This window comes from Phyllostomus discolor, chromosome 8, assembly GCF_004126475.2.
Source record: "Phyllostomus discolor isolate MPI-MPIP mPhyDis1 chromosome 8, mPhyDis1.pri.v3, whole genome shotgun sequence".
NCBI classification, from domain to species: domain Eukaryota; kingdom Metazoa; phylum Chordata; class Mammalia; order Chiroptera; family Phyllostomidae; genus Phyllostomus; species Phyllostomus discolor.
In genome coordinates this window covers 14,418,170-14,438,164 of record NC_040910.2, presented here as the reverse complement: position 1 = coordinate 14,438,164, position 19,995 = coordinate 14,418,170, and the positions used below count along the sequence as shown (strand labels likewise).

The window sequence follows — 19,995 nt, the reverse complement described above, 5'->3', positions numbered from 1 at the left end:
CGACAGAGTGCGCCCGGCGCGACGGCGAGAACTGACGTCATTGTGGTGCGACGCCAATTCCATCTCTGCGGGAAGCCGGGTTGTCCAGAAACTGAGTGGGAGTGGCGCGGAGTTGCAGGGAATCCTAAAACCCTGAGCTGCGGCAAAGCCTGTCTGCAAGCTGTAAGTGCCTGGGCTTCTCCCCGACGTGGAGGCTGGTGCTAGCGTAGGCACATGCACTCTCCCCCGATATCATTGTTTTTTTTTTCCGCTCCCTATTTCTTCAAGGCCCGTGGGTCAGGAGCCTTAGCCATTGCACATTTGAGCACTTCTAGAACAGGTAGGTGTCAAGCAGGAGTGACAGAGTCTAGCCCAGATGCTGCTGGCGTTGACGTTCCTTCTTTGGCTTCATTTCCTTTCAGCTCTGGCCAGGAGCCCAGTCTTATACGAACTCCGTGTTTTATCCACTTCGTGGCGTCCAGTACCAAGTCCGGCAGTTGAATTCTGCTCCAGTATAAAAATGGGCCTTTTTTTTTTTTTTTGACGTTTTTGGACACAGAACGTTCAGCTTGTAATGCTGGCCAGAGGTTTAATTGTCTCATATGAGACCTTACATAACTTTCAGGTGGCAAGTACTGTAATGTGCGATTGAACTTATTTAGCCATCCATTTATTCATTCAATAAATCGCTACTTGAACATTTAAGTTTTAGGCCTTTACGAATTTTACAGTCCAGTGGCTCTACTACTATTTAGTGAGTATTTAAGTGGGAATTAGGGAACAACTGAAATCTAACAGGTGTCAAGGAGATGGTATACAGAACTATTGGTCCAAGTTTATAACAGCAAGTATAACGATGTTCAGTAGCTCTAACTTCGCATTTCCGAGACATTTTTACATATTGGTCACTATCCAGGAACTCTTTTTTTTCACGTTTGCATAGTCTTAACAATTGACTAACAAAAGATGTGAAAGATGAAGTAAACTTTTGGTTTAGAATAGGCCAGCTAGACCTTGACGCCATTTTTCTGACTTTGTCTTCTATGGTTAGAGCACTTTCAGTGGAACTTTTGACAGCTTAGTGGGGAGATGCGATTTTTCTCTGTATCACTTAATGGATTATTTAGACTGGAGACTAATGTTCACATATTTCTGGACAGAGTATTTCAATCTGAGTTTTCTAGGGAAAACGTGTCATTTGAATTAAGAATTTTTACTCATAGAAGTGTCGAACTGTATAGCATTATACAGAATTATAGTTCAAGTCACGTCTTCGACAGGGAAGAAAGTGAAGTCTAGACCTGCCCAACATCTAGGCTAGTTAAGGGAGAGACTGCAGCTAAATCCCTGATTTTGTGCCCTTTGTCTACTGTATTCTGCTGCTGCTTTGTACTGATATATTTTAGAAACAGAAACTGAATTCCCAAGGTTTTAAAAATTACAGTGGTTGAGTTATGTTTACTGCATTTGAGAATTAGATGACTAATACCAAGGGTATGTTGATCCATTTGCTATTAAATTTTTATTTTTACCTTTTGTAAAAAGGTGCTGAGGTCCTGTATAATGTGGATATTCTTATTTTTCTTCATAGAATATTTTAAAAATGACCACACCAAACAAAACCCCTCCTGGTGCTGACCCTAAGCAGTTGGAAAGGACTGGGACAGTACGAGAAATTGGGTCACAAGCTGTTTGGTCACTCTCATCTTGCAAACCAGGTAAAACACAAGACAAACTATTTGTAACAACTGCATACAGTTTCCTTGTATTCTGGGCTGACTTGAATATTTTTTGTTTATCTACTTTATTTTAATTCTAAAATGAATTTAATGGAGGTTTCATCTAGTATATTTCTCTTCCCAGTTGCTCAGCTCTAATATCCACTGGAGTTTAACTGCATGCGTCATAAGGTCTCCTTTTTATCCTTCCCTGTCTCTGCTGTGGTCCAGTTATTTGGGTAGCATTCTTTGTTGATGTTGTTGTATTTCTCTGTGTGGGCTGAGTGGGTGATACATTTTTTGAGTGACTACATATCCCAAAATAACTTTATTTTACTCGTGGTTGGGATAGAATTCTTGAATGTCAGTCTTTTTCTCAAAAATCTGTGGATGCTATTTCACCACTTTCTGTTTCGTCTTGTTGCAAGTAAGAAGGCCCATGCCTATGTCACTCTGTCTTTTTTTCTATGACTCGTTCTTTCTTTCTGGAAACATTTACATCTTTTCTATTTATTTTTAGCATTCAAGACTTTTCCATGATATGCCGGGATGCATGTGTATCTTTTCTCATCTGTGTAACCTGTTATTTGATGGGCATTTTCTATCTGTAGACTCAAGCTCAGAGAAAGATTTTTGGCTTTAGGAACTTTAATTACAACGTTATTGGTTTAGTAGTTGCGTTTCCTTCACATTAAGGCTCCTGTAGTCATCTTTCAAACCAAGCCGCTTATGTTTCTCCTTACAATACCTTTCTCTCTCTTTTTACAAGTAATTTATTGAAGTATAATTTGCTTACAATAAAACTTACCCTTTTTAGGCATATAGTTCTATGAATTTTAAGGAACACACAGTCGTGGAAGCACCATCACAATCAACCACAGAGTATTTCCGTCATCCAAAGAAATTCCCTCATGCCTCTGCTCCTTCTCCCTGCAAGCCGCTGACAACCTCTGATTTGTGTCTCCTTGCTTTTCCCAGAATGACGTATAAATGTAATCATGCCGTGTACAGCTCTTTGGGTCTGGCTTCTCTCACTTTACCTAATGCATTTGTGATTTTTCCATGCTATTATATGTATCATTATTTTGTTTCTTTTTATTGCTGATTGTTATTCCACTGTACGCATCTAACTCAGTTTGTTTAACTGTTCACCAGTTAGTAGACATTTAGCTTTCTGGTATCCAGCTTCCAAAATGATCTTTGTCTTTGGTTTTCATGCCCTTCTGTTGACCCCTCCCACATTGTATCCAGGCTGGTCTCTTGGAACAGTACCAACGGAATACAGCAGAAATGATGGTATGTGACTTCTGAGACTAGATGGTAACAGACATGGTGACTCCCCCTCACGCTTGTTGGGATCACTCACTCTGGGGGAAGCCAGCCGCCTTTGTGTGAGGACGCGTGTGGCCAGGATCCTTGGCCTCCAGGCAGTAGCCAGTGAGGAACTTGGCCTCTTGTCAGCAGTCACTTGAGCAGACTATCTTAGAATGGATCCTCCAGCCCCAGTCAGGCTTTCAGATAATTGCTTCGGATAACCTGGTGGCAAACTCACAAGAGTCCTTGAGCCAAACTGCCCAAACAAGATGCTCCAAAATTCCTATCCCATAGAAATTGTGAAAAAATGCAAGTTTGGTATTTTAACCTGCTACATTTTCCGATAATTTGTTATGCAGCGATAGTTAACTTAGAGAAGGTTATTTTCAATATTTGGTGATTATGGATAAAGCTGCTAGAAACGTGAACAGGTTTTTGAGTGGACATATGGTTTCCTTTTTCTTCAGTAAATGCTTCGGAGTGGAATTGCTGGCTTCTATTGTGTTTCCTTCTTCCCAAGCTATACTTTTTATTTTTTTTTTCTTGTTTTACTATATTAGCTCTGACTTCCAATATGTTGCATAGGAGGGGTGAGAAGGACATCCTTGTCTTATTCCTGATCCTAATGGGAAAGCTAGCTTCTCACGGTTAAGCACAATGTTAGCTGTTATGTTTTTGTAGGTGCATAAAGTTGAGGATGTTTTCCTCTATTCTTAGTTTGCAGATAGATTTTACCTTGAATGAGTATTAGAATATTTTCTCTACATCTATTGATATGATCATATTGTTCATCTCCTTTAGTTGGTGTGATAGATTGCATTAATTGATTTTAGAATGCTCAGCCAGCTTTGCATACCTGGAATAAATCCTGCTTGATTGTGGTATATAATTCTTTTTATCTATGGATTCTTTTTGCTAATATTTTCTTGAGGACTTTTGCATGTGTTTTCATGAGACGTATTGTTCTTTACTTTTCCTTTCTTGTAGGTCTTTGTCTGGTTTTAGTTTTTGAGTAATGCTGCCCTCATAGAATGTGTCCAGAAATATTCCCTCTGCTTCTGTTTTCTGTAAGAGATTGTAGAGAATTTAAAAAATTTTGTCCTTAAATGTTTGATGGAAGTCACAAGTGAAACTATCTAGGCTTAGTGATTTTTTTTTTAGAAGGTCATTATTTTTACCCCTGGCTGGCATAGCTCAGTGGATTGAGTGCAGGCTGCGAACCAAAGTGTCGCACGTTTGATTCCCAGTCAGGGCACATGCCTGGGTTGCAGGTCATGACCCCCAGCAACCGCACATTGATGTTTCTCTCTTTCGCTCTATCTCCCTCCCTTCTCTCTCTAAAAAATAAATAAATAAAATCTTTAAAAAAAGAAGGTTATTATTTTTTATTCAATTTCTATACTAGATTCAGATCTGTTTCTATTTGTGTGAGTTTGGGTAGGTCTGTCTTTCAAGGAATTGGTCTGTTTTCTGTAAGTGTCAAATTTATGATCATAATGTTTGTAATAGAGTATCTTATTGTTATCCATTGAATTAGTAGTGATGGCCTCTCTTTCGTTTCTGATATTAGTATTTTGTATCTTCTCTCTTTTTTCTTGGTTAGGCCAGCTAAAGGTTATTGATTCTTTTCTTTTTCATTTTTTTTGACCTTTTCATAGTACCAGCTTGTGGTTTCAGTGATTTCTCTCTATTAATTATCTGTTTCCCCTCACATTAATTTATGCTCTGATTTTTATTCTTTCTTTTGCTTATTTTGGATTTAATTTGTTTTTCTGTAATAGTTTCCTAAGGTGAAAAATTTTGACTATTGATTTTAGATCTCACTTCTTTGGTTTTCCTTAGGGACTCCTTAAGTGGGGTGTGAGCTTGCATTTCTTTGATTTGTAACTTGGTGATACTGTATAGGAGCTCTGTTGATATGGTGGTAAGCTGTGGGGGGAACGGAAGTGTTCTGTAATCATGTGACTACATCTCAGTCTTTTAGTGGGCCTCTGTTCATGGCGGTGACCCTGACAAGTGTTTCTGACCTTTTCTTCCCCCTTTTAGGTGAAGGCTAGAGGAGGCTGGAGTTGGGTGCATTCGCCCCCCATGTCAGTTAGGCTGTGATGAAACAGTTTTTGAAGTCAGGCCTTTGTTAAGGAGAACAGAATGCTCTGGGTGTATTTCACACTGATTACCTTCTCCCTGCATCTGCAGGGAACACTGGAGAATTTTTCTCTGATCTTCACCCAGAAGAGAACCTGGTGAGCTCTTAGAGGTAAAATTCATAAAAATGTGAAGCCCTTTTAAGGCTGGGCTTCTGGGAGTTTTTCCTCTCTCAAGCTAGTCCACACTCAGTCTCCAGCAGTTAGTCTGTTAGCAATTAATCTTCACTCTTTGAAGTTTTCCTACCAGCTGCTGACTGTGGAGATGGTTTGTGCTCTCAGTAAGCTAACATTTTGTGTTCACCTCTCTTCAGTTTTTTGGGTGGTAGTTTGCCCTGTGACTCCAATTCTCTGTTGTACCTGAGAAGAATTACTGGTTTTCAGTGAGTTCGGTTTTTTTCTTTATTATTGTTGTGAGGAATGAGAGTGACATCTTCCAAGCTCTTTACATATCAGAAAAACTGGAAGTACTCGGACAGAGAACAGTGACGATTTCACTGTACTAGTCAATGGGGGTGGTAGACGTTGTTAGATGAGCACATGTACTGTGTGGTTGTTGCATTCAAAATGACTGAACCAGTATAGCAATGAATCTGTGTCAAGTTTTGCATTAAGCTCAAATATTCCTCCACAGAAGCTATTAGGATGATTCAGACAGCCACAGCTATGGGCACCTGGTGATTGGCAGCTTCATCACAACATGCTCGCTCATGCATCATGTCTTGTACAGAGAGTTTTTTGGCAAAACATCAGATCACCCAGGTGGTTCAGATCCCCTACAGCCCAGATTTGGTGCCCTGTGACTTCTGGCTTTTCCAAAACTAAAATCCCCTTTGAACGGAAAGTGATGTCAGACCGTTGATGAGATTCAGGAAAACATGATGAGGTAGCTGATGGCCATTCGGAGAACTGTGTGAGGTCCCAAGGTGCCTACTTTGAAGGGGACTGAGGTGTCATTGTCCTATATACAATGTTTCTTGTATCTTCTTCAATAAATGTCTCTATTTTCATATTGCATGGCTGAATACCTTCTGGACAGCCCATATACATACATACATATACACACACATATATATGTAATTTTATATTTTGAATATATAGCTCTTTCTTTAGCATGAGAATTTATTGTCACTTGTGGTGCTTTTAGGATTTGGAGTGGATCAATTACGAGATGACAATCTAGAAACTTACTGGCAATCAGATGGCTCCCAGCCTCATTTAGTGAACATCCAATTCAGGTAATACATTTAAAATTTTTTTAATTTAATTTACTAGGGTGACCTTGGTTAACAAAGTTATATAGGTTTCAGGTATACAATTCTATAGTATGTCATCTGTGTGTTATACTGTGTGTTCATCACCCAAAGTCAAGTCTCTTTCCTTCACATTTATCTCCTCTTTACCCTCTGCTCCTCCCACCACCCCTCTTACCCTGTGGTAAACACCATTCTATTGTCTGTGTCTGTGAGGGTTTTTTTTTTCTTTTTTCCACCTTTTTCATGCAGACCTCTTAACCCCCTTCCCTCTGGCAGCTGTCCGTCCATTCTCTGTATCTATGAGTCTGTTTCTGTTTTGTTTGTTAGCTTATTTTGTCCATTAGATTCACATATAAGTGAAATCATATGGTATTTGTTTTTCTCTGGCTTATTTCACTGCTGCAAAAGGTAAGATTTCCCTTCCTTCCTTGCTTCCTTCCTTTCTTTTTAACACCCATGTAGTATTCCATTGTGTAAATGCACCACCTTTTTTGTCCACTCATCTACTGGTGTGCAGTTGGGATGCCTCCAAGTCTTGGCTATTGTTAGTAACTCTGCAATGAACAAAGGGGTGCTTGTGTTTTTTCAAATTAGTGTTTTGGGTTTCTTCGGGTGCCTTCCCAGGAGTGGAGTCAGTGGGTCATAGGGCAGTTACATTTTTTTGAGGCAACTCTATACTGTTTTGCACAGTGGCTGCACCAGTCTGCATTTCTACCAACAGTGTATTAGGGTTCCCTTTTCTCCACAACCTTGCCAGCACTTGTTTGTCGATTTGTTTATGATGGCCATTCTTACTGGTGTGAAATGGTGTCTCACTGTGGTTTGAATTTGCATCTCTCTGATGGCTAGTGATGCTGAGCATCCTTTCATATGTCTCTGGGCCCTCTGTATGTCCTCCTTGGAGAAGTGTCTGTTCAGGTCCTTTGCCCATTTTTTTTTCAGTTGGGTTATTTGTCTTCCTGGAGTGGAGTTGTGTGGGTTTTTTATGTATTTTGGCGATCAAACCCTTGTCCGAGGTATCATTTGCAAATATATTTTCCCACATGGTTGGTTCCCTTTTCATTTTGCTGATGTTTTCTTGTGCAGAAGCTTTTTATTTTGATGAGATCCCATTTGTTTATTCTTTCGTTTATGTCCCTTGCTCTTGGCGATGTATTGGTGAAAGTATTACTGCGTGGAATATCTAGCATTGTGATTTTGTTTGTTGTTATCTTCATAGTTACAGATCAGCAAATTTCTTGTGAAAAAGCCAGATAGTGTGTTCTAGGCCTCGTGGGCCGTCTGGCCTCTCACAACTGCGCAGTTGTCCCGTTAGAGCAGGAGAGCAGCTGTGGGCCACGTGTAATGACGGGGTTAGCTGCTCTGGTTAAACTCTGTCGTCCGAGAGCAGGTGGTGGGCCGGGGCCAGCCGGCAGGCTGTGGCTGCCAACTCCTGTCTTAGGTATTAAATATGTATACACCACAAATAAAAACAGCAGTTGATACACTTGTTAAAAGAGTTAAAATACCAGATACTTTGCTAAATGTCTTACCCACTTTCCCATTCACTGCATTGAACCTTTATAGGTATTTTTCATCTTTATTTTGTAGTTTCAGAAGCAGAAACAAATAAATGAACTTACTTGTCCAGGGTCACATAGCAAGTGAGTGGAAGAACTGCAATTCGAACACGGGTACTTTGACTTAAGAGCCTGCCCTTTTAACCATTGCACTGTGCAGCCTGGGTAACTCGCTTCTCCGGGTAACAGGCAAAGGTTATTGCTTAGGAGTTCTGTAACGAGTCTCCTAATTTCATTGTATTATATTAGCATAGCAGAGTTTTTCCAGAAAATACAGTTTTATACAGAAGAGCAATGTATTGAAAAATAATAATTATCTATTGAAATAATGAAGAACAGAAGAATGTTAAGGAAAATATTGAAAAGTTCTACTGGCTTTGTTTTCAAGAGAAAGGTAGATAGTTTAACAGTAGAGATAAAGAAAAATAAATAAAAATCAGTATTTCCTCTACTTGAATGAGAACACTGATATCCATAAATGCCATTGTTATTTAAAACACTTTGAACAAAAAGTGCTTTATAAATTCAGTAAAATCCTACACACATAAATACCAACACATGTATTGGTGTAAATTGCTTAAACCAAATCATACAATAAATTTCCTCTCCTCCCCAAATTGCAGACTGTTCATAACTTTTATACTTTATAATTTTGTAAAGGTTTAAGTCCTTAAAAGGCAGCAGTCAACAGATGAACTCTAGGGTCCATTGCATCATCACACTGCAATTTTTGCAGTTAGACTAGACGTCTTTTTAAGAGAACACTTTATAATTGTTGAATAGTTTATTGTATTTACCCTTATTTTTAAAAGTAGAGAAGTGGAAAAAATCAAAATGCTGATGCCACTTAAAAAATAATGGGTGCTAAGCTTAATAACTGAAGACAATTGTGATTATGTTAGAAATCATTAACCTCAACCATTAGCAATGATTAACCTCAATTGAATCTGCATGGAAAAGACAAAATTAAAGGAAATACTAGAAATTCATTGTTAAAGATTTTTATGACTGAAAATAAAACGTGGTATAATCCAGGATTGGGTAAATTTTCTCTCTTGGGGAGCCAGCTTTCATGTCTCTGTTATGTAAGCTCAGTGTTCAACTTTCTTCTGCTTGGTTTTCCGTGTGTTTTCATTAAAACAATATGTACTAAAGAAAGGACTTTCTATATTGGAAAACAATGTTACAGGTAAGCTTGAAAGAAGTTCAGTTTGGACTTTGTATTTTGTTAAGATAAAACAAAATATTTAACTCCTTAAATATTCTCCCCTTCACAGAGAAAATACCTGATTTCTTGTAGCGGTTTCTCGGCTAATTGAGCCTGTAGATTTTAGGAATAATTAGTATGTATTAATGATGCGTCCAGGTGGACTGTAGTGCACAATTGCAAGGCAGCATTTACTTTTAGACCTCATTGCTACTTCAGATCAGAGGCAAGTTCTTTCCTTGGCCTCAGTAAGGAGCAGGTATGACACTTTTGGCTGATATATAAAGTTCTCTTTTCATTTCAGATAGCAAAAGATAGATTAAAAATGAAAACATTCAGTTCTGGCTAATAGTGAAAGCCTCAGGCTTGCTTTAGCTTCTTGTAGGGTTTCTTTTTCTCTCTAAGGTTGAATCTGTTGCAAAGGGAAGAGGGAAGATGTGGTTTGCTTCTCTTTCCCTACCTTACTTTTATTTGTCTTCTCCCATATTCTTAACCGACTTCTGAACTCTCCAGGCCTGCTAGTATGGAAGTGGAGAAGGAAAATTCCTAGTTGCCAGTTCTGTCTTGGCTGTCCAGCATCGGTGCTGTTTGCAGGAGGCTGTGTGTTTGAAGCTCACTCTCTGATGGATGCCTCTGTGGTTGAGAGAATGTGTCCCATTGGTCACGTAGTGCCGTGGTGATGCACCTGATAGTCTCTTGCCGAGGATGCACACATCATTTACTCCTTCCCTGATTCTTAGGCCTTTGGTGACAACTCCAGCTTTCTGCTGAGGATCGACCCTTCATCCTTACCAGAAACTAATATAACCCATTAAGTTAACAGGTTGATAAGGTTCTGTCTCTTCCTAGTGTGCTTAACACTTTTTTGGTGAACAACTGTTGAATTTTCTCAGATGCTATTTCTGTGTCTATTTGTATAATCATATGGTTTCTCTTCTTTAGTTTATTGAGATGGTGAATTTCAGCGATTTTTTCACTGTAAAATATGCCTAACATTTATCCCTTGTAAGCATATGCTTCAGTGTCACGAAGCATATTCACACTGTTGTACAGCCATCACCACTGTCCACGCCCAGAACTTTTCATCATCCCGAACTGACACTCTGTGCTTGTTCAACAGTACCGCACCATGCTCTCCCCGCCGTCTCTCGTCACCACTCTTCTCCTTTTCTGGCTGCCTCTTTTTTGTGTCTATCAATGTTGACCATTTGACATCTTCTTTGGAAAAATGGCTATTCAAGTTCTTTGCCCATTTTTGACTTGGGTTTTTTTGTTTTCTTGTTGAATTTCAGGAGTTCTTTTTGTATTCTGGATATTAATCCCTTATCAGATATGATTTGCAAATGTTTTTCCCCATTCTGTGGGTTGCCTTTTTACAAAAGTTTTCTTGGTGTCATATCTCATTGATTAGTTATAATTGTATTGTACTATTAGTTAATCTCTTACTGTGCCTTGTTTATAAATTAAACTTTATCATAGGTACGAGACTCCGATTATGTAACAGTGTGCTGTATATTGTCCCATAGACCACTGATGTTCTGTTCACTCTAATGTGGGCTTTTTGTTTTCTGTGCTTCTCTTCGGAGAGTTTCTGTGGCTCTGTTGCTGTGTTCACTGTGGTTTGCAATATTTAAACTCACCTAATGAGTTTCTTATTTCAGATTTCTTTTTTCCTGTCCAGAAATTCCATTTGGTTTTTAAAACATCTTTCATCCCTTCTCATTTTTATGTTTTTTAAAATTCTTCGAGCAGGTTTACGGCAGCTGTGTTTCCCAGTGTGCTCGCCCCGTCATTCCTGTTGCACGTGCTCTTCAGCAGCTCTGCTGCCGCCTAATCAGCGTGCGGCACCCACGGTTTCCCTTCTTTGAAACCGACAGGGCCCAGGCCTTTGTGGATTTCTTGCCTACGAGAGCCTGGATCTTACGATACTGCCATTTCTGAGGCTGGGTCATAAAAAGCAATACAAATTCTTCCTTGTTCTCTCTTTTTTGTTATTCTCTCCCTTGGTATCCACCTTCCATGCTGGGAGAAAACCCACATCAAATGGAGAAGCCCGTAAAGGAATGAGCCAAAGCCTGAGGCCTTAGCTGAGCTCCCAGCTGACAACCAGCACCAACTTGCCGGCCACGTTAATGAGCCGTCTCGGGGCACATTCTTCAGATCGCAAGTCAAGTGGCCACACCTGACGCTCTGTGGAGCCCTCCTTTCCGAGCCCCGCCCGGATGCAGATTCATAAAGAAAATCAGTCCTTCTTTAAAGCCACTGAGTTTAGAGGTGGTTTGTTAAACACCTGTGGGTAAATTGTAGGTAGATATTTATATTTTCTTTTTTAAGTCCTCATCTTTTAATCCCATCATATTTTTTATATCTGCCTTTATTGACTGATTTTCCCTTATTATGGGTCACATTTTTCTGCTTCTTTGTAGTAGTTTTTGATTGGATGTTGGGTATAGTAAATTTTACCTCGTTGAGTGCTGGATTTTTTTTTTTTGGAGGATTTGTTCTGGCAGACAGTTAAGTTAGTTAAAAATCATTTTGATCTTTTTGAGGCTTGATTTGTCAGCCTCTTTATGGTGAGTCTAGAGCACCCTGCACTCTAGCATGGGGGACCCACTTTTTGTGATGGGATGTAGAAAGTGAGTGTTTTTGCCCAACACACTGTATTGTAGGCTGTTCCAACTGCTCAGCTTTGCCCCTGCAGTGCAAAAGCAGCTGTGGGCAGTGTGGAAGCGAGCAGGTGTCGCTGTGTCTCGGGAGCATTTTATTTATAGAAATAAGCAGCCGGCCGGCTTTGGCCTGTGAGCTGTGGTTGGCCAACCCCTGCGCCCGGCGCCTGGGCACCAATTCTCCACCGTCCTGGGTCCCACACCCCTCTCAGCTTCCACTGACGTCTCCAGAGACCTGTCGTTTCTTTTTCCTATCTGTCCGTATTCGCCATATTGACAACTAGCTGAGGAATCTTGAAGTATTTATTTATTAGATAACACTTAACCTATTATGTTAGTGTAGGTAATGTTTTTAAATGGAAAATAACTGTGTCTTCCCAAACAAAAATAGTGAGAAGAGCGTTATTGTTTTACTTGCTTGTGAATCTCTTTAGAGTTTCACTTAAGCAAAGACAGTTGGAGTCTCACACACATTTCTTCATAAAACGTTCTACAACATCCCGGGTCAGCTAGCATCTGGGAAACTCCACTGTATACTCAGGAGAGAATGATTCTGAAGAAGATACATAACGTCTTAGCATTATTAGGAAAATAGTGATCGTGTTGATTCTCTGAAAGGGTCTGGGGATCCCCCCACCCCCGGTGACTCCCAGGTCACTCTTCAAGATCACTTCTCAAGGACAAGACTAGCCTTGTGGTTTACAGATCCTGATGCTTCTGCCATCTCAGATGAACGTCCGGGTATTTGTGGGGATATTTGGACTCTGTTTTGGTTGTTGGGAACTCTAATGATTCCCTGCCCTGTGTCACCTCTGGCAACTGTTTTGATTATTGCGTCCCCGTAATTGTTCTTTCCTGAGCAGTTGCTGTGCTTGGCATGTCTGTGTGCACTGTTACCATGTGCACTGTTACCCTGTGCCCGTGCAGACTGCTGTTCAGTCACAGGCTCCAGGGGACTCTGTGCAGGTGTCCGGAGCTTAGCACCCCCCCCCTCCCCCCCGCCAGAGCCCCTCCCTCAACTCGGAGAGAGTGGGAGGTCCTGTCCGGTCTGTCACGTGACCCACCTCGTTGTTTCCCCTTCTCTCGGATCCCCACCGCGTCTGCAGACAGTTTTCCATCCGTGTTGTCTGTTTACTCTAGTTGTTTACGGTGGGAGGGCAAGTCCTGGAAAAATTATCTCTTCGTGGGGAGACAGCCCTAACTTTTTGTTTATTTTGCTTTTGTTTTTAGCCATATCTGCGGAAACTTTTGCATTAAGGTCTTACATGTTCCATTAAATCATGGTCTTGGTTGTCTCAGCCTTCCATGAGAATTTGAACTTCAGTATCCTGTGAACAACATTAGAAGCAAACCCTCACACAGAGAGGGAGTTTTCCACCTTGAACCACGAACAAAGAGGAGTGTAATCACTTATATGTATGAAAGTCATTTGTGTGCTTTGCGTTTCAGGAGAGCTTGCAGACTTTTTTATGTTCCATTCCCATCTCAGTCTCTGGGTAATAACGTATCTCGCGTGTTAACAGGAAATGATCAACAATTTTATAACTACTTTGTTTTTTTTTCAGTTCTAAGTCTTGTACCCCAAGAGTCGGTAGTTACTCTTAGTATAGTGCAGTTGTACAGACTGCAGAACCTGGCTCGGTGCATTGCTGGATGTGTAAATGAGGACCAGTTGCTTAACTTTTGATCTGAGCTTCGGTTTCCTCACCGGTAATGTAGGCGTCGTGATGTCATATTAAATAGGAATTAGACCTAGTAACAGAGCTTCTAATAAACAGTGCTTTAGTCAAGGTGGAAATTTGCTTCTTTCCCTCTCCTGACAGGAGGAGCCTGGCAGTGCAGGAGTGGTGTGGCAGCTTGGGCCACCCAGATTCCTTCTCTCTCCACTTGCCTGTTCTCAGCTCACTATCCTGTCCCCACGGTTGCATCATCTTGTCCTTGTCCCGGGCAGCAGGAAGGAGTAGGTGGGAAAGGTCAAAGGGCCATGTCCTCCTCTTTCACTCAGTCATTTGGTTGAAGCCTCACTGGTCATAACTTGGTCTCTTGGTCATGCCTGGCTTTAAGGGAAGCTGGGGAAGGTAGCCTTGTGTCTGGACGTTTTGCAGGTAAAAGGCAAAAAGGGCTGTTAGGTTGGCAATTCGGAGTGTCTGTCACTAAGGCCTTCTGTGGAAATTTCAGTGGTTTCCAATCAGTTGAGAAATTATTCAAGAGTCAGCAGGTGGAGACCAAAATACCATCCTTAGAAAACCGACAAAGCTGATGTTTGAGAAAGGGGTGTGTGTCTTCAGTCCAGTGTGTTTGCTGACATTGAACCCTAGAGCTGAACAGACCCGTCCAGTCATGAAAGCGCTAGCCCAGGTGGGGCCTGCCCTAATAAATCTGTGACGGGAAGGAACAAAGTGGAGGGAGTAGTGGGAGGAGAGGCTGGGAGTGCTACTTGTGTCATCAGAAATGGGCAAGGGTTCCCCTTCCCCTTCTTCCTTCCTGCAGTACCTTTTCTGAAGGTTCAGCAGGATGCCTGGCATATAGAAGGCATTTATAAAGCTTATGGTGATGATTATTGTTATGATGGTTTGAGCAATTTGAGTAGCTTATAGTGTTTCTCATAATCCATGCATTTAATCTTCCCCCATGTACTGCCATTTTAAAGTCACCATGGGAAAAATTTATAAATAATTTAAAAGGGCTTTACAGATATCTTTTGGGGTAATAGTTATAAACTTTCGGTGAGGTCACAGTTTCCTTTGCAAATTTCATGGATCAGTGTGTATGGCATACATTTTACATATGATTTCTGGGGATACATGAACCTTAGGATAACATCCCATGGTGTAGATAAACTTTAAAAAAGCGTAAGTACTTACATATTACTGTAAGCTGGTGTCAGTGACTGGTGAGTAAGGGAGCACAATTAATTAGTGGGAGGGTGATAGTTTAAGGTCGTGTGCCGCCGACAGACCCACATTTGAACTCCTATTTTTTGACCTTAACCAATTATTAACCTGAGTATTACTGCTTTTTTTAAATCAATGAAATGAAGGTAATAATAACTCCTATATCACAAGTTGGACAGTAAATGAGGTTAGTACACAAAAACTTCTGGGTCAGACACAGAGTACTCACTCGCTGTTTGCTGCTGTCACTGTTGTTCTTACAATGATTAGTGTTGTTGTTGTTATTCTTTGCCTTTCTAACCTCATCCTGATTATCTTGTGGGTTCCAGTGGCTAAGTTATCCTGATTTCATAACTTGGAGATAATAAGATAATATTATTCTGAGCAAAAAGCTTGGTCCTTTAGATCTGCTTTCATTAACAAAAGAGTCCTTACAAGTAATCTTCACGATCTTTGATCTGTCTGCAATAAGAAAGACCTTTCACTGCCCACTGATGGGCCATCAGGGAAAAGATCTTTTGTACGCCCTTCCGAATTTCCCCTTCTTCCTCTGCTTCCTCTCCTGTCTCCTTCCTGGCCCTGCAGAAGCAGAAGGGTGCCAGTCTGATACTGTGGCCTGTGTTGAAACCTGGTAATGGTATTTATCCTGTCAGCAGTTCCTGGGTAGTTAGTGTTTTACATCTTCATCTGTCTTTATTATTTGAGGGAAAGTCCTTAACTTTCCCCATTCCTCTCTGATGAATAGCTTCAGCTGCACCAGTTGGGTCCCTCACTAAGAGCTTTAGGTCCCCCGCTGTTTTTATAGGCTGACTTTTGACACAGACTCCCGTTCACGGAGCCCATTGTGATTGCAGTAGTGCCGGCTTCTGCCAGAACTTAGCTTCTAAAGCACGTTTAAATGGACTTCCTAGTGGTTCTTTCGGTTGATGTTTATCGTTGTCTGATTTTTTCCTAATGACCAAAATAACACATGCTTATTGTAAAAATTCAGAAAACATAGAAATCACAAAGAAGAAAATAAAGACCTCCCATAGTTCCACCTCACCAAAATAGTCACTTTTACTGTTTTGTATGATTTTATGCAGGTTTTTTTCTATACATATATGTTTATATGCCTTCAAAATACTGTCTTTTCCCCAAAATGCAGTCCTTCTGTATATAGTGTTGTAATCCACTTTTCTCTAACTGTATATCTGCTTGATTATTTTAAGTAGTTGTATTTTATTGAGTGGATATCTTATAATTTAACTGATACCCTACTAAGATGGATATTTACGTTGTTGGTAATTTTTTGGTAATTTAACTGCAGGGCAATAAACATTTTTCTGTATCTGTTTTTGAATACTTTTATTGTCTTTTAATGCATTCTTAGAAGTTCAATTTGTGGGGGAAAGGCCGTGTACCTACTGACTGGCTATGAAAGTACCTTCTTCTATTCAAATTTGGGTATTTTCAGTAATTTTACAATTTTGCAATATGATACCAAAACTAATGTCTGTGTGTTTTACATTGTTTTTTTTTTTTATTATTATTAGAGGTTGAACGTATTTTTGTTTTTTTTGGTCAACTTGCGTTTTTCTGTGATTAATTTTCTGTTACATAGTCTTTGCTCACCTTTCTTAATAGGCACACGTTTAAAACAGCAGAATTTTATTTTTGCATTCAGGACCAGATCCTACTTTCTGTTTTTTAAAAAATGCTCTTCTGTTTCCTGGGCTTCATTTCTCACTTAGCCAGTTATTTTCAAGTATTAACATAGGAAATGAAGTAACTGGTGGAAACGAAGCTTTTAGAATAATTTCTTTGTCTGAAACATAAGTGCAAAGGACTGGGGTCCAGCGTGCTTGTTTAGACTCTTAGGTGCCCATCCTGGCTCAGCTGGCCCTTCTCTGCCCCGTCTTGTTGTTGGCCATGCCCCAGGTGAGCCACGTCTGTGTCGGTGTGTCGGTAGCATGTGTGTGTCTGCGCTCTCACGTGGTCTCCATTTCCGTCACTGTTAAAAGAACGTGGAATTGTTCAGTTACATACTCGTTTAGCAAACCGTTATTTTTCAGGTCAGGAGAGAAGGTGTTTTGGCTCTAATCTTTTCATATGCTAAAGGTCCTGTTGCTCTCCTTTTGTTGCCTGTAGGAGAAAAACGACAGTGAAGACATTATGTATTTATGCGGACTACAAATCCGACGAAAGCTATACTCCAAGCAAGATCTCAGTCAGAGTAGGAAATAATTTCCATAACCTTCAGGAAATTCGGGTATGTTTTCACATTTTAAAATACGTACGTCATCATGTAACTCATGCTCTTTTGAGAATAGTCATATTAATATTAAATTAGAGATTAAATATGAATACAGGGGTGGTCAAAAGTAGGAAAACAGTCTTTTGTATGGAAAATAATATAATAATTAATAAATAATAATATAAGAATAAACTATGTTTTACATACAACTGTAAGCCTACTTTTGTCAGCTGCTACATATAAAAGTAGAATTGTTGATATTTAAGAAAACATTTTTAATTTTTATAATATTTTAATTTTTTCAATTTTAATTGTCACCTTTAATTTTTCCCAATATTTTATTGTGGAAGTTTTCAGACAACAGACTGAAATATGTGAAACACTGGAAATAAGTATTTCGTGCCTGATGTGTGTGGTATGTGTTTGAAATGTTCGCTAGATGTCGCTGTTGTCCTTTAAGTACCAGACTCATAACTGTTAATAAGTTCAAGACCTGAAGCAGTCTTAGTTGTACTGGTGTTTCCTATACACACACACACACACACACACACAAATTCTTTGATACATTTTCGGAAACGTAGATCTTCATATGTGATTTCTAGATTTATGTGTTAAATATATGTTTTGTGTTCTGTTGTAAATTGGAGAAACCTTAAATGACATTTGGACCATTGTGGAATACTTTTAATTTAGTCTTCGCTTCTATTATATCATTTAAGTGAACCATTAGCCACGTTGAATAAGGGCTCTTTTAGGTACTGTCTTAATTTTATTCTCAGTGTGTTTATATTTCTGTGTAGTGACCACATAGCCTCATGAGACCAGTAATACTAAATATTACCAGGTGATAATGTAAGTTGTTTTCCTGAAAAACTTAATGAACACACTGCTTTTCTGCCGCAGTTCTCACTGAGGAACCATAATTCTTGTGTTTTGCTTTAAAATATTAGTGCTGCCTTTGCAGCACATGACATAAAGGAGACTTCATCTTTTAATAATACGTTTTTATATGTGACTTATTTTGTTTACCTTTTTCTTTTTAACTTAAATAAGAATCTCATAGCACTTTGTTTTTTAAGGGAAAATAAGCAGATCATGAGTTTATTTCTTACATTACTTCTCTTTTAAGATCGAAATTGTTATTTAAAAAATTTTCTGCTTCTTCTAACTCAGATAGTAAGTGATTAAAATATTGTGAACTTTGAGATTTTAGAGCCATCATTTCATTAGGTACAGGACTGATTTAACTGAGTGGAAAATCCAACTAAACCTTTTTATATTTTTCCATGGGTGCTTGCCCACTCGAGGGTGTAGTGTGTATTGGAGTGTTTTAATAGGTTTTCCTTTTTTACTAGAAATTATGGATATGTTTATTTGAAACACTCTAAAAATCTATTTTCTGTCATTTTAGTAGTGATTGGAGTAGTAACTAAAAAAAAATTTAGTTCAGGGTGAGAAAAGCTAATGGCAACATTATTTATCCAAAGACTATTCTTTTTTTTTTTTTCCCATGTGTTTTCCTTCATGTCAGTTAGGAAGCATGAATTTATACTTAGGTGCGTATTGCCTTTGTTGAAAAATCTCTGCAGAGATGAGGCCCCTCCTTTACTGTTCTAGAATGCACATGTTAACTTCTAGATATGCGAAGGGACTTAAAGTGGTAGTGAGGGTTATACGTTCTGCTTAACGGCTATAAGATACTACAGCTGGGTTTGGCCAAATAGAACATTTTTGACACCAAAGATAACTTCAGTTATGCTGCTTATTCTACTTTCCTTTTTTCTTTTTTTCAAAATTATCTGTCCTATGCAAATCAGAAATCAACAACCTAAGAACATTTTGTAATATGTTTATAATTTATTTCTTCTACACAAGAGACTTTCTAAATAGAAGTAAGGTTTAACACTCGTTTAGCACGAGTCTTTCTGTCATCATCATTTCAGAATACAGTACTTCAGTTGTGTTACTTTTACGCAGTAAGTCTTGCTCCTGTGTTCAAGATGACATTCAAGAGAAGTTTTTGAATAAAGATATAAGTGCTTTTAAAATTTTTAAACCTTTATATTTCAGCATTATGCTTTAGTTTAATGTTGTTCTTTTTCTTTGCTCTCGGAAGGGAAAATATATGTGAAGGAAACTTTTTGCTATTATGATTGAAGAGCCAATGAATATTATTATACCTTAGATGTGACTATTTTAACATTGTAGAAAACATCTCCAGCTAAAGTTCAAGAAAACTCGGTTCTTTTCAGTTTGCTGCCTAGGTACAGTCATCCCTCAGACACCCCCACCCCTGACGATCCAAATCCACAGCTGTTCAAGCCCCTTATATAAAGTGGGGTGGTACTTGCATGTAACCTCTGCACATCCTCCTGCACACTTTAAATCATATCTAGATTACATATACTACCTGATATAATGCAAATGCTATGTAAACAAGTGTTATACTGTGTTGCTTAGGGAATCATGCCAAGACAGAAATGCTGTACATGTTCACAATGGAAGCAGCCATCAGCAGTCTGACTACATAGTACATGTTAGCAACAATGTAACATTTTCCCCTGAATATTTTGATCATTCATGGTTGGTGGAATCTGCAGATGTGGAACTTGCAGATACAGAGAGCTGACTATATTTTTCTTTTGAAAAAACTACCGTAGAAACGTTTGTACTTAAATATAAAGCTAAAGCAGTGTGTTAGACACACAGCCACAGTGCTCACAATTAGTTCTGGGAAAAACAACTTGTAACTTACGTAAGGTCAGGTGGATACTTTGCCAGCATGTGTGAAAGTTGTCCTTTGGTTCATTGTTAGGATTTTGCTTCCAAAATTTGTCATCAAATTTTATCCTGTTGCCACAGAAGGATACAATATTGATGGAACACAAGATGGAGCACTTAACTGAATTTTAAGCCTTTTCTCATCCTCGGTTAATAAAACTGTTAACAAGTGATTTTTTTTAAGGTGGCTTGAAGCAAGTCTTCCATGTTAACAGGGCTGTGTGATATTTTTTTCTTTCTT

General features: G+C 39.2%; 1 protein-coding gene across 3 annotated transcripts in view; it reads left to right on the top strand.

The window, feature by feature from the left end:
- The first annotated feature begins 17 nt into the window (after window positions 1-17).
- The window catches only part of ANAPC10 (anaphase promoting complex subunit 10), a 38,758-nt gene continuing 18,780 nt past the window's right edge, over window positions 18-19,995 (top strand). Inside the window, exons 1-4 of one of the 3 annotated variants that reach the window (XM_028520359.2) lie at window positions 18-162; window positions 1,571-1,697; window positions 6,303-6,393; window positions 16,868-16,988. In XM_028520359.2, coding sequence (XP_028376160.1) covers window positions 1,583-1,697; window positions 6,303-6,393; window positions 16,868-16,988 — 327 coding nt within the window. In that variant the 5' untranslated portion in view covers window positions 18-162; window positions 1,571-1,582. Of the gene's footprint in view, window positions 167-227; window positions 320-1,570; window positions 1,698-6,302; window positions 6,394-16,867; window positions 16,989-19,995 lie in introns of those variants that run through there. The other 2 variants (XM_036031848.1, XM_036031849.1) reach the window with 2 other exon arrangements.